The 27,866-nt window shown below is 39.8% G+C and overlaps 1 protein-coding gene across 5 annotated transcripts; it reads right to left on the bottom strand.

The window, feature by feature from the left end:
- Window positions 1-16: 16 nt before the first annotated feature.
- Window positions 17-27,864, bottom strand: LOC142049345 (mesoderm induction early response protein 3-like). Of its 5 annotated transcripts, none has more exons than XM_075076982.1 (13): window positions 27,740-27,864; window positions 27,021-27,045; window positions 24,650-24,798; window positions 21,426-21,560; window positions 19,793-19,913; window positions 17,595-17,680; window positions 17,328-17,400; window positions 9,934-10,085; window positions 9,400-9,481; window positions 6,251-6,342; window positions 4,156-4,283; window positions 3,826-3,971; window positions 17-3,704 (listed from the first exon to the last, which is right to left on the bottom strand). In XM_075076982.1, the coding sequence occupies exons 1-13, from the start codon at window positions 27,746-27,748 to the stop codon at window positions 3,247-3,249; spliced, it is 1,656 nt and encodes a 551-aa protein (XP_074933083.1). In that variant the 5' UTR covers window positions 27,749-27,864; the 3' UTR covers window positions 17-3,246. The 5 variants fall into 5 exon arrangements, with proteins under 5 accessions (XP_074933083.1, XP_074933082.1, XP_074933086.1 ...); XM_075076981.1 differs by having other exon boundaries at window positions 6,251-6,345; window positions 27,740-27,863; XM_075076985.1 differs by having other exon boundaries at window positions 6,251-6,345; window positions 24,650-24,778; window positions 27,740-27,850.
- Window positions 27,865-27,866: the final 2 nt, after the last annotated feature.

Here is a 27,866-nt window from a genome sequence, read left to right as displayed (position 1 = left end):
CAGATGCATGAAAAGCTTTACAAGTAAAGAAATGTTTCCAGACATTTATTTCTGGAATTGTACACCAGGTATTAAAGTACAACAAATGCAAAATAATGCTAAAAAGAAAAAAATTCAGTGTTTATGTACAAATATTAAAACCAATGCAACAATAGCAACTTCCTCTTGAACATCTGATATTAAAAACATGTTCCGATTGTCACTAAATTTGTTGTCATGCACAGGGTACTTACTTTGAACTGAGAATAACTGGAGTCTGTTTTATTAAGAGGACTAACCATTGCGACTGTATTTTACAATTGATCGTATCTTCCATCTCCCAATGAAAAATAGGAATAAAAAAATAGTAACCTTGTCATTATTTTATAAATTACTGTATTTAGTTTCCCTATCTGTAGACAATGTGCTTGTAGTGCTGGGCAAATAGTGTCCCTGTTGGTCAGTTTATCCATTAGTTTACATTCGAAGTTGAAATATTTACCTAAAGACTTTGGTTAAATTAAGTAGTATCAGTGTGTTCTACTTGATCTGAAGTTTTCATATGTTTTTGACCCTCAGTTTTAAAAGTTAAAAACAGGAAACAACTGCACAAGTCACTGACCTAATAGCATACAGTTTAGTATCCTTCAAGTAAATTCAGCAGTTTGACCATGACAAGAAGAAAACTAAAGACTTAAAAACCTAGCATGAGAAGATGACATATGAGTAACTAAAGTAAAAGTATTGCTATAATCACAGCACCAAGTTACACTTCTAAATGAATCAGCTATCCTCTTCAGATTTCCTGTACATAAAAAGGATACATTTACCAACACTGCAATTGCCCATTATGGATTTTTGGTTTGTCTGTATGAAGAAAAAGTATGGCAGAGGACAAAGAATTCATCACGGTTTGTTATAAGAATTGTGCTTCACCATCAAAGAACCAAGGCAATATAATTTCTTCATATGGTTGCAATTCAGTTATCTTCATGCTGACTTTCAAAACACAATTCTTCTAATAAACAGTAAAAAGTTCTCAATTTTAAATGTTTAAACAGAGAAAAATAATTAAATCCAGCTTCTAAAAGAAAATTTCAATAAATAGCTATTTTACATGGATAAAGTCATAGTGGTACAAATTTATGAATGTCACATCAAGCATGCACAAAAGTGTTACTATACACAGAAGTAGTCAGAAAATATTGAAATAGATATTGAAAAAGATATGAAGAATTCACATATTTACAAAATCTTGCAAATTATTGCCTCATTTTAACAAGGAATTAAAAGTAAACTATACCAGCTAGCTGGCCAACAGGCTAAATAAGATCAGCATTTAAAAATCTATTAGACTAGCTGTAATTAATTTCTCTCATCATTTTCTGAATTTTGGTCAAAAGTCTTATTTAATAATTAAAGTGTCCATTCAACTTGCTGACAACCCAAACCTTAGACAAGTCTCTGTCTACATTAAGAGCCCAGCAATGCATAGATAAATTGAATAGATTACTACATCAGTTAATGAGAATGGGCATGTTCATTTAAGTGCAATGGGTATAAGCATTCAGTCATCTTTGTATAATGATTTTTATACAGACCAGCCACTCACTGTAAACCCATAAACTTGAATGTATAACAGTGAAGGATTATGGCCAGTATTTTACAAAATTACATAAAGTGTGTTGATTCATAAACAAAAGAAACAAGGTACACAGTTCAGCACAAAACCCAGCAACAAGAAGCTGACAACTTGGCTAAAAATGTCAGAATACAACACAGGGCCAAGGCTACCTGTTATTTACTAGAATTACATATTTCAGATGTATAGGTTAAGACCTGATTACAAAATTATCTTTAGTTTTGTCCACTGTGCTAAACTACTTTGTTTTAATATGGTAGATGTGCTATTGCATAAACGCTTCAAAGCAATCTTCACTACAACACTATAAAGAAAACTCCATACGCTGCATCCAAAACTCAGTATGTCAATGCAGTTCACAGTATGCATAATAAATACCCTCTTCCCTTTCAAATATTGAAGTTGCTACTTTCTAATTACTCAGCATAACCTTGAAGCAACTATTACAAATATCAACAACACAATCTTAATCACTTCAATAACAAAAACAAGTTAGTGGCAATTAAATTTGTAATACGAACAGTGCAAAGAAAAAGTATGGAGGGAAAAGGGTAATCCTACCAAAGTAACATTCTCCTGCAAGAATTAGAACAAACATTTGCAAGACAAACTTTGTGGATAGCTAAATTGCACTCAATGTTCAAAATAAAAATTTACTGAAGTTAAATAGTTGCTTTTATGGGAAACATTTTCACTTATCCTTTCTTATTTGACCAAGGTAGTGAAGTGCCACTTTGAACTGCAGTGCTCCAAACAATAAGATGTCTTCCAAAATGTAGACTGTTTAGTGGTAAATCCTAAGCTGTGCAGACTGTAGCTTTATACAACAGCTGCCTTAGGAAAGTTAAGTTCTACAGGTGCATTAATCTTCAAAGGTGTGGACAAAACCCATCTGAATACAATAGCCTAAAATGCATCTGTTTAAGCCAGTAAGTTTAAAGTACACAGATACCTCTGGCAGCATAATTACTTCTGTGTAAGGTAGCCATGGCCCATAATTTTGCAACAGCATCCAAGTGTAGGTCTTCATACTTTATTCATGTTGAGTCCCTTGTGCTAGCTTCCACCAAGATGAACTTGCTGTTTTTTTAAACTGAAGTGCTCTAGTTTAGTATAACATGAGAGAAGGCTCAATTTAAAAAGCATCCTTGTACATTTGTGCAGTTTAAGTTAAAGAAACTCATCCCTGTCTTTATAAAAAAAAAAACAAACCCAAAACGCTACATTGAGCAGGGATCAGGATCAGTACCTGTAAACATTGTTATTACACTGCATCCGTTACAGCAAAAGTAACTTAGACTAAAAAGCCACTCCAATCAGTTCAGAACTTCTGTGCTGGTTTTGAAATGGTGGCCTCTGTCTACAGGCTTTAAAAAAAAAATTTGAAGCAGAGCTTAAAGCTGCACCACAGAGTTCACTTAGTCCCAAACTCTGATGAACATTTCCACGTTTATGGACTGAAAAAAGAAATTACTCTTGATAAATCAAGATATAGTTCTATACATAAAAAGACATCACTGATGTCAAAGTTCAAACTTCCAGTGAAAGACTAAGCAAACCTGATAGCTCTGATCAAGTTTACTACTACTGCATAAAGTACCCATTCTTTGTTTAGTTTTCCACAGTCATTCTGAGTGAAGGGCAGCATGTTGGTGAAGAGCATGGGTGTTGATAAAACCATTTGTCTCATTTGCAGATAGACTGCTGAAGTCAGCCACTGAAACAGCCATTTTGGCACTGGTAATATGGTGTGTGTGGTTCTCAAAGTCCACACCAAGGTTATTTACAGAGACATCATTCATGAAAGATTCTGGGACAGCAATTCCCATTTTCAATCTCTTCGCAGGTCTTTCCGTCTCCTCACTGCACATGTTCATTTGGTTTAGCTCTGAATGATAAAAGCCAGTCTCAAATAAATTAAAACAATCACCTTCACCATTGCTAGGCAAGTTAAGCAATTCTTCTGTTCCAACAGGCACATGATTAACTGGTGCTCGGGGTAAGCTGTCTATAGGAGGAAAGGCATCATCCAGGCAGTTCACATCTGAAGTGTGGCAGGCTGTAGCTACACTGTTTGTCAATGCTGGGAAAAAAGATGAACATGAAACATAAATGAAATAGTTGTTTATACGGTTACAACAAAAAGGGTTTCTGGTTTCTGGTTGATTCTTTTTGGTTGTTGGGGTTTTTTTTCCTTGATTTACCTGTCAACTCATTGGCAGCGATAGAGTTCAGAATGCTTAGCTGTTGATCAGGAATGGTTTCTGTTCGAGTATTAGATGTTAAGGCTGAAGAATGTACTGCTCCACCAAGGGCTTCTGCTTCATCTACCAAACGATCCATGTAGTCCCTTAAAGAATATAGCATTCATAACAGGTTATTTAACAGGAAAACAAGGCCTAAAAACGATGATGGATTTCATTTCAGTTGCCATAGCCACCGTAGCATTATTTTTTTTCTTCCTGTCATTGCAATGTAATCTTCTACATTTACAATTTGCAACAGAAAACATATTCCAAGAACATTTTACTTACGTAACTCCTGGATGATGGTTATATCTCTTCTTTCCAAATCTTGTTTGCTGAGCAAAGTAATCATAACGTTCTGACTTCTTCCACATGTAATAGAAAGCCACGCACTCAGCAACTGTTCTGGTTCTTACCTAAAAGAAGGCAAGAAGAATTGACAAGATTAATGCAAAGAATGAATTTTTGTCATCTTCCCAGTTCCCATATTCCTGCAATACTGTTAGTTTTACTGTTCTAGTATCTGGAACAAAACAATTAAATCAGGAGACTTGAAAGAGATCTACAGTTTCAAATTTCTTTACCAAGAGGGTGGTCAAACACTGGAACAGGCTTCCTAGAGAGGGGGTCGATGCCCCAAGCCTGTCAGTGTTTAAGAGGCATTTGGACAATGTCCTTACTAACATGCTTTAACTTTTGGTCAGCCCTGAAGTGGTCAGGAGTTGGACTAGATGAGCACTGTAGGTCCCTTCCAACTGAACTATTCTAAATAAGTACTACATCTGTTCTATTGGATGCATTATTGTTGTTTTTTTTAACTAGACAAACTGTATGTACATCTGAAGCATTTTAGTTCATAAGCTTTATAACAATTTTTTAAACTATAAGACAGACTCTCTTAAGATGGAAAAAGCTGAGCAAATTAATGACCTAAGAGAAATAAAACAGAAAAGACTTTGGGTATTTGGACAAATTCTGGTCCATAGTGACAGATCAACTCACATGCTTTATTGCATGTTGGAAAAAATATTTTAAAATTATTTCTTTGTATCTCTGGTGAATTAGTGTTTATTGGTAAGGTCCATTTAAAATTTTAACCACCCAAATATTTATCACAGGACAGGTTAAGCAGGACTAGCTGACTGTTGTTGAACAGCAACGACAGCCCTATAAAGTTTACCTGAAATACAACAAAATCACCAGTCTCCTAAAGAAAAAACTTGTTATGGTTTAACCCCAGCCAGCAACTAAGCACCACACAGCTGCTTGCTCACTCAACCCCAGTGGGATGGGGGAGGAAGACTCAGAAAGGTAAAAGTGAGAAAACTTGTGGGTTGAGATAAAGGCAGTTTAATAATTTTTTAAAAAAATGTTTAAAATAAATGGGTGGGGGATAAAACCCAAGAAAAAACAAACAATGCAAATGAAAACAATTGCTCACCACCAACCTGCTGCTGCCCAGCCAGTCCCCAAGCAATGACAGCCCCTGCCAACCTTCACCCCCCCTAGTTTTATTTCTGAGCATGACGTCATACAGTCTGGAATATCCCTTTGGTCGCTTGGGCTCAGATGTCCTGGCTGTGTCCCTTCCCAGCTTCTTGTGCACCCCCAGACTCCTTGCTGGTGGGGTGGGGTGAGAAGCAGAAAATGCCTTGACTCTGTGTAAGCACTACTCAGCAGTAAGGAAAACATCCCTGTATTATCAACACTGCTTTCAGCACAAATCCAAAACAGAGCCCCAGAGCAGCTACTGTGAAGAAAATCAACTCTACAGCTGAAACCAGTACAAAACCTCAATGTGGTATCAAAACATACCAAAGATGTACAGAAAGTTTGGAAACATCCATATTGTCAACTGTACCAAATGATACATATATTTGATTTAAAAAAAAAAAAAACAAACAACTAATTCCTATTCTTCAGACACAGAGGAGTCAATCAGAAGCAATCCAGATCAAGATTAGAACTCCTTTGCTGGCCAGAAACCAGAGCATTGATGGATGACTACACTTTCTGAAAACACAAAGAGCTAAGCCTGTTTCTGTAGAATTATACCTTCCTGGTGACAAAAATAATTAAAGATTCATTTTCCCCTCCCACAACCATGGTATGGAAATAATATACTTGAGGAGAGGCAGACATTTAAACTAAATTATAAATACATAAATGACATAAGTCAGTTTCAGAGATAATATATTGACTCATCTTGCAATGCCTAGCTTTTCCAATGACATCAGAGGTAAAATCAGCACAAAAATGCCAAGCTGGTTTTAATACATTGGTTCTTATTTCACTCTTCACATTGGCTTCTGAAAAATGCATTGCTTTTACAAGTTTTCAGCATCGTATCATCTACCATTCCATTTAACTGTAAAATACTAACCTTGTTTTTCTGTATGAGATGAAAGTCTTTTCCATAAATCAGAAGTGCATGTTCAAAGCTTCTGCATTCTTCTTCTGTCCATGCTGTCATCTCTTCTAGACAATTGCAAAAGTAGCATGATAAACTTATTTTCACTAACGTTTTACAGAGAATAAATATTTGTGTTGCTAATGAATATCCAAACACACTCCAAAAAGCCCAGTAGTTCAGCTATTTAAATAAATGTTCTTTCCTCTACTGTACAGATATCCTACCTGAAATCTAACATTCTTGTTTATAACGACTCATAAGAGTTTGATTTCGAAAATTTTTATCCTGGAGGGCAAAGGACATTGTAAAGACTTGATTTATTATGTCTTAAGAAGTTTTTCATAAAAACCCCAAGATTTGATAACATCACTGAGATATGGTAGTGAGATTTAGTGGTGGTAAATAGCTCTTTTTCAAAGTGGCAGCCTGTCACAAGTGGGGTCCCTCAGGGATCGATATTGGGCCCAACGTTATTCAACATCTTCATAAGTGATCTGGATAACAGCATCAAGTGTAGCCTGATGAAGTTTGCAGATGACACCAAACTGAGTGGGGGAGTAGACACTCCGGAAGGGAGAGCTGCTCTGCAGGGAGATCTGGATAGGCTGGAGGAGTAGGCCAGCAAGAACCTTATGAAGCTCAACAAGGACAAGTGTAAGGTCTTGCACCTGGGAAAACATAATCCGGGATTGCAGCACAGACTGGGATCCACCTGGCTGGAGAGCAGCTCTGTGGAAAGGGACCTGGGGGTCCTGGTGGACAGGAAGCTCAACATGAGTGAACAGTGGCTGCTGCGGCCAAGAAGGCCAACAGGATGCTGGGTTGCATCAAAAAGGGCATCACCAGCAGAGATAAAGAAGTCATCATCCCACTCTACTCAGCGCTTGTCAGGCCACACCTGGAGTACTGTGTACAGTTCTGGTCCCCGCTGTACAAAAAAAGATGTGGACAGGCTGGAAGGGGTCCAGAGAAGGGCCACCAAGATGATCAAAGGACTGGGAAGCCTGCCATATGAGGATAGGCTGGGAGAACTGGATTTGTTCGGCCTTGAGAAAAGGAGGCTTGGGGGGGATCTCATCACCATGTACCAGTACTTAAGGGGTAGCTACAAAGAAGATGGAGACTCCCTTTTTACAAGGAGTCACATGGAGAGGACAAGGGGAATGGATACAAGATGCTCCTGGGGAGATTGCAATTGGACATGAGAGGAAAATTTTTCACAGTGAGGACAGTCAACCATTGGAATAATCTCCCCAGGGAAGTGGTTGACTCTGCTACATTGGACACTTTCAAGAGTTGTCTGGACAGGGTGCTGGGCCATCTTGTCTAGACTGTGCTCTTCCTAGAAAGGTTGGACTAGATGATCCCTGAGGTCCCTTCCAACCCGTGATTCTGTGATATCAGTGAGATTATTTTTCTGAATATTTTTTTCTTGCATCAGAATCAAAGAACAGTGGCCATTGGAAAAAAAAAAGTGAAGGAACAATCTCTTTTTTTTTTTAAGATAAAACTGAATTTTAGTTTTACAAGTTAAAAAAACCAAAAAAATCACTAAAAAAGAGTAAGCGTTTTTAAACAAAGTAGCTTAAACTTATTTGAATAGGTCAGTTTTGTCTTAAGTATTGATGCTTACCTATCTTGATCACAGCTATATGTCTATATATAATAAAGGAGGGATATTTCAGGCATCTTACATCTGTAATGGTGATCTGTTCAGCTGTCATTTAAAGCCAATGGGGGGTGGGGAAGAACAAAAAACAACAAACCCATTTCAAAACATTTCTGGAAGCAGGCACTAGAACTAAGACCTTTCTGCTCCCAGATGAAGGTGATTATCATTCCACTACAATGCCATTTTCTTTCTTTCTCATCCCATTAATTTTGCACTCCTTACTACAGAATTCTCAAGCTTCAAAGAGAAGATCCCCACGTAAAGTGTCACTGTTAAGAAATTATATTGGGAAATGTGGATTTTTAACTCTCCTCTTGATAACAGCAGCAAACTTCAGTGGACAGAGTAGATCATAGCAGAATGGTTACTCTAAGAGACAGGCACTAATAGTATTATCATCCTTTACCATTTTTAATGATGGTATAAATCCCATCTGATTTGGGGCGGAGGGGGGCGAGTATTAGTCCTTAGGATATAATTTGGGGCTCTGACCCACAAATAGGCAGAGGTATCTTTCAATCCCAAAACAAGAATCTAAATCCTAGAGAGGTATGGGGTTTAGGATACAGCCCTGCAACTGATACTACCTTATTGTTTAGCTCTACACAATCTCTTCTTGTACAAGAGCTTTCTGAAGCACTGCTCTGATATTCCTTATTGTCCCCTTCAGCTTTACTTTTAGATATTTAGCTTTCACAGCACCTAACTTGTAAACACTCAAATTCCCTTTGTATCCAGTTCTGAGTAGGGAATATCTATCAGAATACCAATTTATACCAGGGCTCATAGTCCATTTCTGCTTTACGCAACACATATGTTAAAATACAGGACAAAGAACTGTCTTTGCTAAATTATAAACTCTGATTTTTATTTAAGGGAGTAATAAAGTTAGGGACAAACAAGATGGAAGCTCATTTTCCACTGTAAACTTGAGCAAATCTCTCCACATTCTACCAAAGACCTATAGAACTATATGGTAGAACCAGTTTAGGGTTGACATAGCACAATGTTAGTGCAGTGATGAAGAGAGTGGGGCTCGCTTACATAGCCAGCTATGTTCTCCTGATTCTGGTACGAGTGTCATCACATAATAATTGATCATGATCTCAAAAAGGTATTGTGGGTGAGAACTGCCTTATGGGAGCAAAATCATGACTCTCCCCATCCTTCTCAGTCTGTGCTTTTCTTAAAACAGCAATGGAGGAAAGAAGGGAAGAAAATGTGTAAAAGCTGATTCTGCAATCTTTATAGAAGTTGCAAGTTTCTCTAGCAGAAACTTCCTTCTGGCCAACATTCAGATTATACCTAATCTGTGCTAAAGACATCACGGAAAGGTATGTGTTCATCAATCTGAATCTTACTCAAGGTTTTTCTACACAAGTTTTTATTTTACTTAATTTTTTTTCTCCAAACACACATTTCTTAAAAAGCAGGTACTCACTCTTACCCTGAGATGCCTTTCCATTTGAGCAGTATCTCTCAATTGCTGCTTTAACATTATGGCTACTTTTGAGAAGTTCATATAGCGCCTATAAAACAGAAAAAGTCTTTAAAAAGAGTCAAAGTTTGCAAATATCCAATCTAAAATTCTGAAACTAGCCTTTCAGTGAGTATATCTAATGTAAAAAAGGGGATTTATCTTTATACAGGATGAAAATTTTAAAACAACAACCAAAAGCAAAGTCATCCAAAAGTTGAGGCAAGGTTTAATTAAGCAAATGTAAAACATTATATGCAATTATTAGAAAAGCTGGATTTGTCAACAGCATGGCAATCAGAAACATCACAGATCACAACACTGCCAACATTCAAATACTCGTAATTTTAAGCACGTGCTTAAATTACAAATAAGATCCTGACCCCAATAACATCTAATTAAAAAAAAATTAATATTGCTGCCTTTATAATACAAGGCAAAGAAAGAGAACATATATTAATTACAAAGCAATGTGTCACAAATGGAACAAGATATAAAACATACTTGTTCATTGTCCCGTGTATGTAGTCCTTCAGGAATTCTGCCAATCATGTTTTCATTTCCTGTTCTTAAGGAGGTTTCAAAAAGGTATTCTTTAACTTTACTTTCTGAGATCACATCAGGTTTCCAAAGTAAATGGTCTTCATCTTCATAGGCTGTTAAAACAGAAAACCATTAATGCCAGGTGTGACATTTTTAAGGCTATAACATAAAAAGCTATTTCACAAAGACAAAGAACAGGAATACAGAAGTAATCAAATCAAGCACCACCATGCCACTTTTAAATTGCACTTTTTCCCCCAAAAGACTCAGTTAAGAGACAGACTCTGCAGTGTGGTATGGTGAAGAGATTCAGGTTCCATGAGGATGAGATAAGGGACCAAACTCTTGAGACAGTGTCTTTACAGAGGAGCAGTGTATGTATTCATCACCTTCATATAAACAAACTAGCAAAATGACTCCATTTTAGTCAGCTGTTTTCAACAAATAAACTATAGTTTACAGTAAACGAGTGCAGGATGTATGGTCCTCCTTTGTAGTATACTGAAATCACATATGCACCTCAAGTAGCTTTTTTGAAAGACAATATATTGGAAATATTGAAGAGTTGGCCTGAATCTTTGTCTGTGCACACATATAAATTCTATATTAAACTATTCTGATCAATAAATGAGATTAACGTTAGACATAATGAATGCTTCATGTACTTTCCTGGCAATACAAAATTGGAGTTATTAAATTCAAATACACACAAGCATAATGGCAGTTACAGTAGAAGAGATAAAAAAGATTCTCAAGTCTCTCATAAAACTGCAGGAAAGAATATTAAACTAAGGTGGGGAATAAAATCACATCTCCTTTGAAAGTTCTGTTATGGCTTAATAACACAGAAAGCTTTCAAACAAACACATTAAAAGTGTAAAGTTTATAGAAAAGCAAAACTGCCTTCTAGCACAATTCCGGTAGCTGGGACTAAATAGCAGAAATGTAAGCCCCTGTTGACCATCACAAGCTCTTCAGGGAGTACAGAAGAGGCTTTCACAGACTCCACCCATACAGCCAGGTCCAACCTCTCCAAGCACTGCTGACGCTCAGCTTCAACCTCCATTATCAACCAAGACAAGAAAGAGATGACTGAAGAGCAGGGGCATCACAAGGAGAGGAGGAAGAACTTATTTATGAGATGGAAACCACCTGATTCCTATTCTTGAGTGAGGTATGAGATAGGTGACAGCTGAAGTGTTTTTGCATAAGTGAGCACATTGTCACCTGGCTGCTCCAATGCTGGGATAACAGGGCCAGTAGCCTGGAATTAGAGGGGAAGGAAGCCAAATAACTGGGATCCCTTTCTAGGGAAGGGGGCATTGACAAAGCAATTGGAAAAGGGGCACGAGGTCCCAGCATCTGGAGGCAACTCCTGTCCGGTGTGAAAGAAAGGTATCCCTTCAAGGAAGATGTGATCCATTGCCCAGGAAAATGGGCAACCATGGAGAAAGGTATCCAGTACCTGAGGGAATTAACCATGATTAAGGTGATTTATGGTGACCCGGACGATCAACAGTCATCCAAAGATCCAGATGAAGCCCAGCGCACACGACCCATGTGGTGGAAGTTTGTACGGAGCACACCATCGACGCATGGGAACTCATTGGCAGTACTGGCCTGGAAAGATGACGAGGCACCAACGGTGGGAGATGTGGATTGATAAACTCCGGGATTATGAAGCACATATCTCTTCCTCCCTCCACTCTGGAGAAACTCTCCGAGGAGGTCCAGCAACTCAAAGAAGATATGTCCTATTCCCCACCTCCACGAACCAGTATCTCAGCCATTAGGAGTAAGCATCCCTCTGTTCAAGAAAGAGAATATAGTAGATACACCACAAAGGGAACACTGTGGTTTTACCTGCGTAACCATGGAGAGGACATGAGAAAGAAGGATTGAAAACCTACCTCGACCCTAGATGCATAGGGAATGCGAGTTGCAAGGAAAACCAGTCACTCGGGAGGGTTCTTCCAGGAAAGTTGCTACTCCAGTTTCCAGTTACCAGGTCCCCAGACAGAGGAGTAAAAACGATTATTTTATTTCTGATCTTAATAGAGGAACTCCTGATTGACATTCACAAGGAGTGAGTAATGAACACTGCAATACGCACTAGAGGAGCCCTGCCTCCAGCCAGGTGGAGGAAAGGGACAACCGGGTTTACTGCACTGTGTGGTTCCGATGGCCTGCCACATCCGACCCACAGAACTATAAAGCTTTAGTGGACACTGGTGCACAGTGCACCCTCATACCATCAAGCTATACAGGGGCAAAACCCATCAGTATTGCTGGAGTGAAAGGGGGATCCCAGGAGCAAACTGTATTGGAGGCCGAAGCAAGTCTAACCGGGAATGAGTGGCAAAAGCACCCCATTGTGACTGGCCCAGAGGCTCCATGCATCCTTGGCATAAACTACCTCAGGAGAGGGTATTTCAAGGACCCAAAAGGGTACAAGCGAGCTTTTGGTGTAGCTGCCTTGGACATGGAGAGAATTAAAGTTGTCTACCTTGCCGAGTCTCACTAAGAACTCCTCTGTTGTGGGGTTGCTGAGGGTCAAAGAACAACTGGTGCTGATTGCCACCACAACAGTGCACCAGCGGCAATATCGCACCAACCGAGACTCCCTGATTCCCATCCATGAGCTCATTCGTCGACTGGAGAGCCAAGGAGTGATCAGTAAGACCCACTTGCCCTTTAACAGTCCCATATGGCCAGTGTGGAAATCTAATGGAGACTAGCAGTAGACTATCGTGGCCTGAACAAAGTCACTCCACCATTGAGTACTGCCATGCCAGACATGCTGGAACTTCAATACGAACTGGAGTCCAAGGCAGCCAAGTGGTATGCTACAATTGATATCGCTAATGCGTTTCTCTCAATCCCTCTGGCAGCAGAGTGCAGGCCACAGTTTGCTTTCACTTGGAGGGGCATCCAGTATACCTGGAATCGACTGCCCCAGGGGTGGAAACACAGTCCTACCATCTGTCATAAACTGATCCAGACTGCACTGGAACAGGGAAGAGCTCTGGAACACCTACAATACATTGATGACATCATGTGGGGCAACAAAGCAGAAGATGTTTTTGAGAAAGGGAAGAAAATAGTCCAAATCTTTCTGAAGGCTGGTTTTGCCATAAAACAAAGTAAGGTCAAGAGACCCGCACAAGAGATCCAGTTCTTAGGAATCAAATGGCAAGATGGACGTCATCAGATTCCAATGGATGTGATCAACAAAATAACAGCCATGTCTCCACCAACTAGCAAATAGGAAACAAAAGCTTTTTTAGGTGTTGTGGGTTCTTGGAGAATACATATTCCAAAGCATAGTCTGATCGTAAGCCCTCTGTATCAAGTGACGCGGAAGAAGAGTGACTTCAAACGGGAGCCTGAGCAAGGACAAGCCTTTGAACAGATTAAACAGGAAACAGTTCATGCAGTAGGCCTTGGGCGCCTCTGGCAGAAAGCGCCAGGCGAGACCTGAGGTCAACCCCTAGGGTTTTGGAGTCGGGGATACAGAGGGTACAAAGCCCGCTATACTCCAACTGAAAAAAGAGATATTGGCAGCATATGAAGGGGTTCGAGCTGCTTCAGAAGTGGTTGGTACTGAAGCACAGCTGCTCCTGGCACCCCGACTGCCGGTGCTGGGCTGGATGTTCAAAGGAAACATCCCCTCTACACACCATGCAACTGATGCTACATGGAGTAAATGGGTTGCACTGATCACCCAGCGGGCTCGAGTAGGAAACCCCAGTCGCCCAGGAATCTTGGAAGTGATTATGGACTGGCCAGAAAGCAAAGACTTTGGAATATCACCAGAGAACGAGGTGACATGTGCTGAAGAAGCCCCACTCTATAACAAACTGCCAGAAGATGAGAAGCAATATGCCCTGTTCACTGATGGGTCCTGTCACCTTGTGGGGAAGCAGCAGAGATGGAAGGCTGCTGTATGGAGTCCTACACGACAAGTAGCAGAAACTGCTGAAGGTGAATAGAGCCAGTTTGCAGAAGTAAAGGCCATCCAGGTGGCCTTAGACATCACTGAATGGGAAAAGTGGTCAGTGCTCTGTCTCTATACTGACTCCTGGATGGTGGCAAATGCCCTGTGGGGCTGGTTACAGCAATGGAAACAAAACAACTGGCAGCGCAGAGGCAAACCCACCTGGGCCGCCACATTGTGGCACGATATTGCTGCCCGGGTAGAGAACCTGGTTGTAAAGGTACATCATGTGGATGCTCACATCCCCAAGAGTCGGGCCACTGAAGGACATCAGAACAACCAGCAGGTGGATCAGGCTGCCAAGATTGAAGTGGCTGAGGTGGATCTGGACTGGCAACATAAGGGTGAACTATTTCTAGCTCGATGGGCCCATGATACCTCAGGCTGTCAAGGGAGAGATGCAACATACAGGTGGGCTCATGATCGAGGGGTAGACTTGACCATGGACGCTATTGCATGTTATCCATGAATGTGACACATGCGCTGCAATCAAGCAATTAAAGCTGTTAAAGCCTCTGTGGTATGGGGGACGATGGCTGAAATATAAATATGGGGAGGCCTGGCAAATTGACTATATCACACTCCCACAGACCCGCCAAGGCAAGCGCCATGTGCTTACAATGGTAGTAACAATGACTGGCTGGCTGGAAACATATCCTGTCCCCCACGCCACTGCCCGGAACACTATCATGGGCCTGGAAAAACAAGTCCTGTGGTGACATGGCACCCCAGAGAGAATGGAGTCAGACAATGGGACTCATTTCCAAAACAACCTCATAGACACCTGGGCCAAAGAGCAGGACATTGAGTGCGTGTATCCCATCCCCTGTCATGCACCAGCCTCTGGTAAAATTGAATGTTACAATGGACTGTTGAAGACTACACTGAGAGCAATAGCAGGTGGGACATTTAAACACTGGTATACACATATTTAGCAAGACACACCTGACACTCGGGGATCTGCCAGTTGAGATGGCCCTGCCCAATCAGAACCCTCATGTGCTGTGGAAGGGGATAGAGTCCCTGTAGTGCATGTAAAAAAATATGCTGGGGAAGACAGTCTGGGTTATTCCTGTCTCAGGCAAAGGCAAACCCATTCGTGGAATTGCTTTTGCTCAAGGACCTGGGCACACTTGGTGGGTGATATGGGAGGACGGGGGAATCCAACACTCAAGGGGATTTGATTTTGGGCAAAAATAGCTAATTCTCTGAATGGTATCGTGTTAATTAAACTTCTGTAGTTGCTATATGCTATATCAACAGTATTACAGCAAGAATCATGTAGATTAATGAACTTTGATTAAACTGAGCAACATGCAGCAGTGATGGAATCAGAACTAACTTCAGCATGCCACAATCAAAGACCACACACCATCTCTCCTGCCCTGAAAGACTGTTATGACAGATGGAGCCAGAAGTCATTGACTACATGAACTCAACAAACATTTTAGAGGGATGGGCCACAGACTAAGGGAACAATATATGTGTGTATACATATGTATTTCAAAATACAGGAAAGGTGGTGGTGATTAATGGGAATGTACTGGAAAGAGTAAGACCTGGACATGATGTAAATGCTATGGAATAAGGGGTGGAGACTGCCATGATTTTAGCTGGGATAGATTTAATTTTCTTCACTGTAGCTACTATAGTGCTGTGCTTTGGACTTAGTATGGAAATAATGTTGATAGCAACAGCTAAACCATCAGTGTCTTAAGTAGTGCTTGTACTAGTCAAAGATTTTCCAGCCTCCCATGCTCTGCCGGGTACACAAGAAGCCAGGAGGGGAGGGGGCACAGCCAAGACAGCTGATCCAAACTGACCAATGGGATATTCCATATCATACGATGTCATGCTCAGTGTATTAACTGGGCGGTATTAGCTGTGATCACTGCTCCCCCAGCCCAGGAACTAGCAGGGCATCAGTTGGCAGGTGGTGAGCAGTTGCATCACTTCCCCCCCGGCTTTTATGCCCCTCCCCTGTTTTCCTTTTCATTAATATTTTATTTTAATTATTAAACTCCTCTTATCTCAACCAACAAGTTTTCTTTAAACTACAACCACCACCCAGCACTTCTTGCTGGAGTTCATGCCTGATATTTTCAAGAGGAGCTCCTCAGGCTCTCCCATCTGGGAGCTACCTCTTTGCACTTGGTCATGCCAGCAGATAATACTCTTGCTGGTTTTCTCTAGCACCAGCTCAGTCCAGAGAAAGTTTTCAGATTGACACCTTCCTGATCATCCTCTGGTTATTGGCCCTTCTCTAGTTCTCAGCCAAGAAGTCAAGATGTGGAAATAGTAAAAGGACTATCTAGATAAATCCAGTTCTTACTCCTCTATTTCTTACAACCGGTAAGCATCATGCTTGAATCTTAGAAAACAGGAAATTTCCTTAGGTCTCTTAAGCAACACAAGAGATGTTCACTTGCTGAGGCTTCCAGCTCCATCCATACTAAACGTTCTTCTCTATTGCAAAGGATCGTTCTTCAAAAAGCAGTTGGTAATGGTGAAAAGACTTTATATACTTTGGTAGAATGATATTCCCATGAAATGTTACAATTCGAACACAAGTAACTTACAAAAGAAAAAACAGAATGCCCTTCATTTATTAACACATCCCCCCAAACTGTTTCTTAATTTCACAGCTGTTCTACCCATGAGCAAAATTATTTCAATATTTGCCTTTTGAATTCCAGCTATAGATGCTATACTTCTCATAGTGAAGGTTTCTAAAGATACCAAATAAAACTCTAATAAGTTATTTTTTCTACTCTAGCACAATTGCAGTTTTTAACCTAAATTTACACAGAAATATCATACTTAAAACATTTTTTTAAAAGACGAGGTGTATCAGAACCTACATCTTCCACTCATGCTATGGAAATTTGAAATAGTTTATTGCTTTTTTTTCTTCCTATCCATTTTGTAATCCACACAGTTGTGCTTGCCAAAAAAAAAAAAAAAACACAAGCAAAGAAAAATACTGTTTTGAAGATCTTCAATGTAAACTAAGTTACATGCTCATAGCCCAGTTATGATACTCTGATGACAATATTTCCTTCTTGACCCACAGTTTGTTGCCTCCTAACGGTACTAGATACTTCAAAATTAACACTGTAATCTACCCTCCTATGTCTTCTTGAGAATCTCCTCACAAAGTTATAGAATCACATTTCTGAGATATTATTATGTGGTTGTGTTACTTCATTTGACTAGGGGTTTTTTGGTTTGGGGTGGTTTCTTTTCTATTCTTTTTAAGGTTTCTGAGACTAAGCCATTGAATTTATCTTATACTTTTTTTTTCTCCATCAACTGCTATGTATAAACATAAGATAAAAAGTAAAACAGAAGAACTTACCCTTTTCATTATCACTGTATCTGCCAAGGTAAGGTGGAATTTCAGCCTGATACTGTGAACCAACCATTATTTCCTGAAGATGTAACAAAAAAATTACAAGAGAAAGGTATTAGCTTAATATTACGTATATAGAAGCATTACAAATTCCATTAACGTGGCATTTTGCAGACAATTTCAGAATTAAGGTACTATTTTAGATATGTACTATAAATCTTAATACATTTTTCTTAATAGTAAGATTTTTCTTAGTTAAAGGTTAGTTATTACCTTTCTCAAATCTTCAGATGAATTACCATTGTCTGCCTCTATGTCTTCACCATCTGATTCCTTAACTCCATCACATGTAGTGTTTGCTTCAGACACAAGGAAGTTTGGTTTTAGCTAGGAAGAATTTTCAGTTCAAATACAGAACTACAGGATACCCTTTACTTTTGAAAGAAGCCTCTGCTTTTATTCTGGGAGATACTCATCATGAGTCTGTTGATCTACATTTCTATCAAACTAGCATGAAGTCAGAAAGCACTGGTACTTGTAATATTGCAGAACTGAAACATCGTCACTGCAATTGAGACAATCTACTTTATTGCAATGAAGGCTTATACCTTATAGAAGAGAGATGAGAAAAACCAGAAAACTTCCAGGACTTAGCCTCAGGTTAATCACAAAGTGAAAGGCTTGCCTTCAACTTATTACCTACTACAGCCTTTCATCAGAAGTTTTAATGGGCATTCAAACCATTCCTTTAAACAAGGCTGCCTCAGCATGGAGTGAAGATGTAGTAGATATACACAAAACAGTAAGCAAAAGACTGCTTATTCCTCTTTAAACCCCCCCCCCCCCCCAATAATACAGCAGATCACTCCAAGTAATTAAAATACAGTACTCCACAAAATAGCTCATATTTTAAAATCTGGAATACTGTGGTACTGGGTTCTGAAGTAATTCTATTTTTTATTTTATCCCCAGCAGAATGGAATCTACAGTTCTGATAAGATTAAAGCTATTTTGCATTCTCAGTTTTCAGTAACAACATGCTCATAAATAGCATTGCAACTTTAGCTTCATCACAATTAAAGAGAACTGTCAGAGACAATATCCAAGACTATGGACTGAGGCTCCTCTTCTGTAGTCATTACTACAATCACCAGTTTCTCTCTTTTTGCTGTTAGAAGTAGCAGGCAAGAGGTTAACATGAATGCATGAAACAACAATATGCCTGGATAATAATATGCAATTATTTCTTCCAGTTAATCCAAATTTAATAAAATAGCCTGTGTGTCAGACATTTTTATCTTAAAATCGAATGTTATCATTGAGAAACGGACAGGGATAAGAAAAAAAAAAAAAGATTAAACTGTCAACAGCACAGAAAACTGACATTTCCCTCCCCAAATGGTTGATATTTGATTTTAAAATGCTCAACCAAAAGTTCTAATAAAGAGAATTCTGACAGAAAACGATGATAGCTGAAAGCGAAGATGACTGTTTCTGAATCCCGATTAAGATGAGGGGCTAATAATTTTCTTCAATAAAGCTGCTACATTTTCAGTATCATATTCATTAACAGTTCACAAGCAATATTTAAGTGCCAGCAATATTGGGGTTTGCTTAACTAAAAAAAAAGGGCATTATAATTAAGGTTTTTTATCTCTCTCAATACAAATGTCTTATATTACACATTCAGCAGCATGCAAAGGGCTACAATTGCTGATGACTGAGACAGCACATCCCCTTAATCACCCCCTTCTCTAGAGGGACAAAGTCCCCCAGAAATAGCTTAAGATACTTGCCAAATTAAAACTGTGGTAAAAGTCTTCCACATTGTCTATTGCAGTTCATTTGCTCACTGGTGTACTAGAGCTGGAGCAATGAGGAATATCTCGTCCAGGTTGGATAACTGAACCACTGGTTCTCAGATCTTTCCCATAATAGCTCCATGAGTAGTGAAATTTTGGTAGTCATGGGTTCATAGGCCCCATCCCCATATAAAACCACTCTGGCTCATGAAGTCCTATGGAAAACTGTTGAATGTGTATAGGGGAATAATCACAAAGAAACCACATCCCAGTTCACATTCACAGGCTGAATGGAAGAGTCACTGGCTTAAAAGCAGCAGCAAAAATTTTAGTAGAAAAACACTAACTTAAAAGAATGGGTTACATATTCATGTGATTCAGTAAGATACTGAAAAAAAATCAAAGTGTTCCTCAACACATTCATTATTATGAAAAGTTACTGTATTTGTAGAAAAATTAATTGTACTTGTGCTTTGAGCACAGTACTAAATATAGGTCTTTTAGGTAATCAGTAATACCAACCAGAGATGTTCATGTACAACATCCTGCAAAGCACTGTTTCTCAATTCCCAGTAAAGTCAGCACTGCTCTGCAATTTTGATATTTTAAGCTAGGAAGCTATATATAATGCTAAGACTTTGAATACTATTATAAAATTAGGTTTCCTACATCTTAATGGCCGAGGAAAGAAGTCAGTAGCCTCATGTGAAGTAACTGATGGTGTCAAGTCATCAGCAGAGGACTGTGTTTCTTCATCATCACCCGACAAGAGGTCTTTAGCTATTTCTTCCTGTATCATTAAAATAAAAAAAATAAAACCTCAGACTGACTATTAAGTATAGACCAGTGAGCACTTAGATTCAGCAAATTATAAGTCCCATTAATTAAAACAAGTTACTTTAACATAATTAATTTTAGCAGACCATCCTCAATTAAAAAGTTAGTTCACTCCTCCTAAGCCTCAGAACAAATATAACCATTCATTTCAGAATTGAACACAAGGGCTCATTTCCTCCTTGTCTTCTATTAAAATAAACGCACAAGTAGTAACCTCTGCAAGCATCAAATCTCAGATGTTCCTCTAGCTGCTTCCAATGGAAAATGCCAATGGAAATCTTTAGAATTATGTCATTCTTTGCATCAGAGATATACTAAAGCTTTAACAGGCTGTTACCCCCTTAAACTCAGGGGGGGGGAAGGAAGAAGGTGGGACAGGACATAACATGGACACACAACACAGCCAGAGCCAGGCACTTTTGTAGACTTCTGCTGAGAAGAGTTACAGACAATAGACAAAACCATTATCTTCCCAAATCACACCAAAATAACTGATGTTTCTGTAGGTTAAGATAAAAGAAAAAAGGAACAAAGAAAGAAAAAGCACACTTCCTCTACTAGCAGACATGTTTGAACCCCTCTGTATTGTGATTAGGGAGGGAAAGAACTGTATTGGACAACATTTCTGTAGCCTCAACACAATTGTGACTCCTAATGAGAATCAGATATGCAGAGCCATCATTATACCCTACTTTCTGTGGAGTTTATAATTTCATCATACTTACAGAAAGTAAAAAAATACTTACTACCTACAGATTTTATAACACAAACTAACAGCTGCATATGCCTTATAGCCACAAATCAGATTAAAGACAGAATTCAAAGTTAGCCTGCAAATCACAAGAACTGAAGTTTCATGGTTATATTCAACAATACAACACACAGTCAATTGCACATAAAACAATTTCTCACCCCCCAGAGTTGAGACCTTTCCAAATTATATGCGATTGAAAGGAACATTCCAAAGTATTCATGTGTGCATTTTCAAGTTATCCACAAAGGTTTGATACGTGACATGTATGTTGGAAGCCAGAATTATTATTTCTGGACACTGCATACATTAAAATAAAATACAGATCTTTTCAGAAAAATACCACTTATATATAAAAAAAGGAAATCTATTTAAAGCTCTCTAGATATATTTTAGAAGAACTGCTAGCTTACTCGTTTTTCCTTTGTAGTAATATGGTGCCACTAAAGTTGCTATGCATGCGTAATTATAATTAAGATTCAGATCCTCAATATCCTTGGAAAAGAATGAATTCAGAGTACAATCATAGAATCATTTAGGTTGGAACAGACCTTTGAGATCATCAAGTCCACCACTAGTACAGTAACTCTTAATTGTATACTGAAATTGACAAAGATATGTATTTTGTAACATCAAGAGATAGTGAAATATAATTTAGGTCACCTGGATTTCTGCTTTTAAACCATAATAAAGGGGAAAATAGTTCTGACTTACTTTATCTAGAGTCATATCTGGAAGTTCATCTGCAAGTTCACTTGGAGAGCTATCTGCACTGGAACCAGCCATAACTGGAATCGTGGGTTCATAGCCATAGAATGCCAGTAAATCTTCCAATGGCATGTTTCCTTCCTAATAAAGGATGATTTACAAACATTTCAACATATTGCCAAACACTTGTAAACAGTTAAAGCCTAAAAGGATAAGACATTTTGAAAAACAAAAGTAAAAAAAACAAACCAAAAAAAAGCTTAATTGAAAGCAGGAATCTTGATTAAAGATCTAAAATATTTTCAGGCACATGACTGAAATAATTCATAACCATGTCTCTTGGCATAGAGTAAAGTCCCATCAGGCTATTGAAGAACACCATTTACTGGATGAAACTGAAAAGGAGAAAATTTTTAATAATTACTCATCTGACTCATACTCAAGAACATGAGTTGCCTATATCTTCTGTCTTGAAAAAATATACTAGAGACACTAACAATCCCCCTACAGGAAAGAAATGCAGAAAAACTTGAAGAATTTAGTCCTATATAGTTACATCTGCAAGTGTGCAAAACACCACAAACGTAAACCAATATAGCAACTTTTAATCCCTCCTTTCCATCTCCCGCACAATATATTTTATAATGACTTGAGAAGGTAGCATGGTTTAACCCCAGCCAGCAACTAAGCACAACACAGCCACTCGCTCACTCCCACCCAGTGGGATGAAGGGAAAACTGGAAGGGTAAAAGTGAGAAAGAAACTCATGTGTTGAGATAAAAACAGTTTAATAATTAAAAAAAAAATTTAAAAATTGTAAGGGGTGGGGTGTGACAGGATGACCAAAACAGAGAGAGAAATGAAACACAAGAAAGACAAGTGATGCAAATGAAAACAATTGCTCAACACCAACAGACTGATGCCCAGCCAGTCCCTGAGCAGCAGCCTCCCCCCCCCACCTTTTATTGCTGAGCATGACATCATATGGTCTGGAATATCCTTTGGCCAGTTGGGCTCAGCTGTGCCAGCTGTGTCCCCTCCCAGCTTCTTGTGCACCCCCAGCCTTCTGCCTCTCACACCGCCTCACCAGCAAGTAAAGGCTTTGACTCTGTCTAAGCACTGCTCAGCAATAATGAAAACATCCCTGTATTATCAACCCTGTTTTCCACACAAATCCAAAACATAGCCCAATACCAGCTACTGTGAAGCAAATCAACTCTATCCCAGCCAAAACCAGCACATTCTCCACCCCTTATTCCAAACCATTTGTGTCATGTTCAGGTCCTACCCTATTACAGTACATCATCATTAAACCCCCCTTCCCCCCATAAAATGTCTGTAAAACATCCATATTCCTAAAGAGCTTGTTAACCTTAGAAAAAGCCAAAACAATATTCCTAAGAAACACCAATGGAAGTATTTTACTAAACAAGGATGTTCAGGATACTGAAGAGTTATTGTAACGAGGGAGAAAATATCACGGAAGGTGGTGAAGGTTCCATTCTGCATTTCCTCCACAAAAAAACCTCTCAGAGGAAGAAGTACAATTGCTAATTGTCTCCATGAGATGGTACCCGAAGTACCATAATGTCTTTGGTACAAAACCCAAATACCAGATTAAGCTCAAGGCCAGTGTTTTAACAACAAATCTCCTGGGCAAAACATCACTAATCACTGCAGAGCACAGCAAACCGCAAAAGCCAAAAACATTCTTTAACATGTACAGCAAAAAAAAGGAGCATGGCAAAGATCAGCTAAATCATTATTATGACCAGCAACTGATAACAGATGTAAATTCCTTCTAATACGGTCTGGTCAAATCTGTTGTTATCTCAAACCCTTCATGCCCCATATTGGGCACCAAAAAAGACTGTCATGGTTTAACCCAAGCTGGCAACTAAGCACCACACAGCTGCTTGGTCACTCTCCTCTCCTCCAACTCCCCCCCCCCCCAACCACACACACACGCGCACACACACCCCACACACACACACCCCCCCGTTGGGATTGGGAGGGAGAATCAGAAGGGTAAAAGTGAAAAAGAAACTTGCGGGTTGAGATAAAAACAGTTTAATAACTTAAAAAAAATTGTAAGGAAAAGAGGAAAGAGACAGGAAAAAGAAAAGAAGAGTGGGGAAGTAAAACCCAAGACAGACAAGCGATGCAAATGAAAACAATTGCTCACCACCAACCAACGCCCAGCCAGTCCCCAAGCAACGGGGCAGTGTGAGGAGCAGAAAAGGCCTTGACACTGTGGAAACACTGTTCAGCAGTAACTGAAACATCAGTGCGTTATCAACGCTATTTTCAGCACAAATCCAAAACATAGCCCCGTACAAGCTACCATGAAGAAATTTAACTCTATCCCAGCCAAAGCCAGTATAAAAGGCAATAGGAGAAAAACACCTAATGATATGGAAGCAAAAAAAAATAAAAAAAATAAAAAAAATCGAGAGAAAGGCTTGGTTTATAACTTGTTTTTTCCAACAGCTTTTGATCAAGTGACTTTACTAAATATCATCATACTTGCATCCTAACACAATTAATAAAACAACAAACCGTGGAGATTTTTTTTTTAGTTACCTGATTCAAGTCAAAGAATTAGAAATATTGTCCAAAGTTTATACTTTAAAAAAGTTATATTACCTTTAAAAATTTCTTGTTGAACTCATACACTGATTAAATTACTTGTTTTCTTTAGTCAGCTAAGGTCTTAGTCCTGCAAAGACTTTTCACAATGGGTAAATTTAAACTCATGTCCAAGTCTTTCCAGGATCTGGACATAAAGTAATAAAGTGTTTAAGATGAGTGGCTCTCAGTTCTTTTTCCTTCTGTAATAGAAGCAATAAGGTTATTTTGTGGAACAACAACTCCACTTTAACCACCAGACTTGACAAGCTGCATCGGTATTAGCATTGCAAGTTCACAATCCACAAAAACGTAATCGTAAAGGCAACCAGGGGAGAATCAGGAGTATAAACACTGTCAACTCTACATTTAGAAAATACACCACACTAATATCTTTGAGAAGCCAAGTTCAGCCTTTTTGTGAGGATGTGCTGCTATACCCTAACCAAACCTGATTTTCTTTTCTTTTTTTAAACAAACTGCAAAGGCATTTTGCAGGAAACTGCATTATACAATACAAACTGAAGAACAAGTTGAGTGTTCTTTTCACTAAAAAAGGTACAACATATATGGACATTTAAGAGAGAGCAAGTCACTCTTACCTTTTCTAAATCTTCAATTTCAGAGCTGAAATTTTTGTTTTCTTCCATCATTTCCTCCTCCTCTTCAAGAGTTCGCTCATCATCATAATCATGTACCAGCATTTCAGCAGAAGGGTCAAAGTCATGATCCTCAGATGATAAAGAGCCAACTATCAAAAAACCCTAATTTGAGTCATTTTTTTTCCTCTATACCAACATATAAAATTATATCACAGAAAAATAAACTAAGGTTGCATGGATTTTTACATACAGGGTCAGAACTCTCAATGGAATAACTGGAACAAATTCCTAACTACCTGACAAATTCAGCTATTTTAGCTGGCCTTCCCTTTTCGTGCTTTTAAGTAATAGGTGCGGTTTTCTCTCTTGCAGTATAGAGTACTTGGGAGAAGCATCTAAACTACTGAAACAAAGTTTCAGGAAGTACAATCCCAAACTAATATTTTACTGAATAAAAGATTGTTCAAAACATCCTTGAAATCATCATTATGTTATAAAGCCCACAAGATTTCAGATGCTGCAAGACACTGATTTATAGACTCTGATTCAATCTATATGACAGCTAGCATAGTTTTTCACTGGTAAACAGCTAACTTAAATTGCAAATCAGCTTCCTACTAACAGCAAAATAAGCAGCGAGACTCGCTTCAGATTAGTTTAGCCTCACAGATGAGGTCTTTTATTAAAACTAATTTAATTCTTCGCACTTGATCTAAAAAGGAAGAACAAACATGGCAGAGTTTCAAGAAATATAGAGGAAAATATACCAGAAATAGCAAAACGCTTCTAATGGATCACATTAATTAACAAGCCATTGTGACAACTCTGTGGTCCAACAGTTTTTCATTACTCAATAAGATACAAGTCACCAAAAAAAGTACTGTTAAGTGCATTTTGTCAACTTTTAGAAAGGTTATCATTAGATTCAACAAGTTTTAAAGATGCAAATATTCTGCACTGCAAAGTCAGTGTTCTACAATGAAAATTACTGAAATACAGGGTGGTTCTGTTCTTTAATGTTCACTTTCTTAAGGCTTTCAGGATGGAGAAAAGAAACAGATTAGGATTTTTCTCTTTCACTTCTGGTTTCCCCTTCTAGTTCTTACATACTAGTGCTTGTTGCGATTCTTGGCTTACAAGCAGCAAAGAAAAGGTTTATTAAGAATTGTTTCCACATAAGAACTTCTTTAGAAGCTTTGAAGGAAACAGCTACAAATTTTCAATGCTTTTCTTCAAAGAAAAGAAAGCAATATCTCTCTGCACTGCTTCTAGCCTTCAAGAAGATAGTTGTATATACTAACACTTCTGAGTCTTAAAGCATCTAATTAGTTTTTCAGCAATTATGCTAAGCGTTCATTCCTTATGTGCAGGTAAAGTAAACTTTGTTTAGCTCGCTTAAGACAACACTGTGAAAGTTCATAACACCATACCATAGGGAAACATTCAGGCCAAAACTGCTTTTTATTCAAGTGCTATTCATATTATGGTCTCATAGAGCTCTCAGTATAGCTGATAATACTACTCCAATTACAACATTACATGTTGAATTTTTCTACTGTTGGCCATCACATCCTGATCCTATGGCTTTTAAAGAACTGTCAACTGCCTTAATATATATTTATATACACGTATGCTCAAGATTACTGCTTCTAATCACTGTTCTAATTCATTTCATGTTTGAGTAACTCAAGTGGAAGTTCTAGTCCACTCATGGACTTTTTTATCTGAAGTCCCACTTCTTTAGTACTTCTGAACACTCAGTATGTCGTTTAAAAGATTTAAAACCATATCCAAATATTATGAGCACAATAAATTTAGTAAGAGTAGTTAAAAAAAATTAAAAACAGCCAAAGCTGAAAGCAGCTACACAGAAACAAATGCATTCCCCAAATACTTCTTCATGAGTAGCCCTGCTGCTGATGTTAAATATGCTTGCTTGTGTAAAGTATTCCAAAGAAACTTAACAGCAGTTAAAGCCTTAACAATTACATATCAGTATCAGAAAATGTTTAAAATCATAATATCAAGTAGTCAAACATTTACACAAGCCTGCAGTTAGCAGCAGCAAGAGAAGCAGTCTCCCTCCAGGCTACATGGCTTTACTGAGATACTGACTTAAAAGTGCTACAAAACTTTCATTTTGGGTTCCGAGCAGCCAGTTACTAACTGCAACCAGAGTTAAGGGAAGAACTCCACAGCACTCATCTCCTTCTCTTAAAACAATCAGGCAGGCGGTTAGCTACATGAACGTGAAGCGTTAGGAAAGCTACGAGGCAACAGGGGGTAACTTTGGGAAGGAGCAGGAAGAGAGAGCGGCGGATGGGCAGGGCAGCAGGCTAGGTGCTGGGGCAGAAGATGGGCGAGGACGAACCTGGGCTCGAACTCCCAAACGAAGCCTGCGAGAAGAGGAGAGCGCGAGGTGAGACGCGGGCTCCCTCCAGCCCAGCAGCAGGCAGGGGGTCTCTATTTCACGCCCTCCACCCCAGGAGCTGCCCCCGCCGCCCCCCCTTTCCACCGCTCCGCACTCCCCGCCGGCCTCGCCCCCGGCCCCCGCCCTGCTCGCCCCTCCATCCCGTTCACCCTCCCCCATCCCTCCTTCCCTCACTCACTCCCCGCCTGCCGTTCTCCCTTCCTCCTCCCCCTGGCAGAAGCCCCCCAGGAGCCGCGCCCGCGCTCCCGTTGGCCCCGGCGAGACGTGACAGGGGCAGGCAGCGGCGGAGGGAGCCGGACCAGCCGCCTCTTCCCCGCTCCCAGCCCAGGATTCGCTCCTCCTCCCTCCTGCCAGGCGTTTCTCCATCGCCCGTGCTGTGGCGGCGGTGCCGCCGGCGGCCCGTCCCGCGCCCCGCTCTGCTCCCGGCCACGGCTTGTCGGCTGCCTGCGGGCTGCGAACCCGGCACCCGCTGTGCGGCCTAGTCACGCAGGGTCCCGCTGCCCCAGCGCTGTAGGCCGCCGAGCTAGTGACCCCGCGCCGCTGAGCCGCCCCGGAAGCGCCTTATGGGGATGGCGAGGCAGGCGCCGGGGGCCTGCCGGCGGTGGGACCCCGCGGGGAGCCGGCCGAACCCCAACGCCGAGCCCGCTTTCTCTGCTCACCTCCGCCATATTGGGATGATCGGGCTGAGCAACAGCGCTGCGCCGAGTACCCGGATGGGGCTCCTAAGCCAATGACAGCCTCCGAGCTCCAGCCGGGACCGGCCAGGGAGGGAGGGGAGTAGCTAGC

Source organism: Phalacrocorax aristotelis, chromosome W, assembly GCF_949628215.1.
Source record: "Phalacrocorax aristotelis chromosome W, bGulAri2.1, whole genome shotgun sequence".
NCBI lineage: Eukaryota > Metazoa > Chordata > Aves > Suliformes > Phalacrocoracidae > Phalacrocorax > Phalacrocorax aristotelis.
The sequence above is the reverse complement of the archived record's forward strand: the minus strand, read 5'-3'. Positions and strand labels throughout refer to the sequence as shown.

Excerpts from the sequence above, each read along its gene's own strand:
- LOC142049345 (XM_075076981.1), bottom strand. Across the intron at positions 17,401-17,594 it reads CATCTGAAGATTTGAGAAAG|GAAATAATGGTTGGTTCACA; the intron begins GTAATAACTAAC and ends TTACATCTTCAG. Across the intron at positions 3,705-3,825 it reads CGCTGCCAATGAGTTGACAG|CATTGACAAACAGTGTAGCT; the intron begins GTAAATCAAGGA and ends CTTTTTTCCCAG.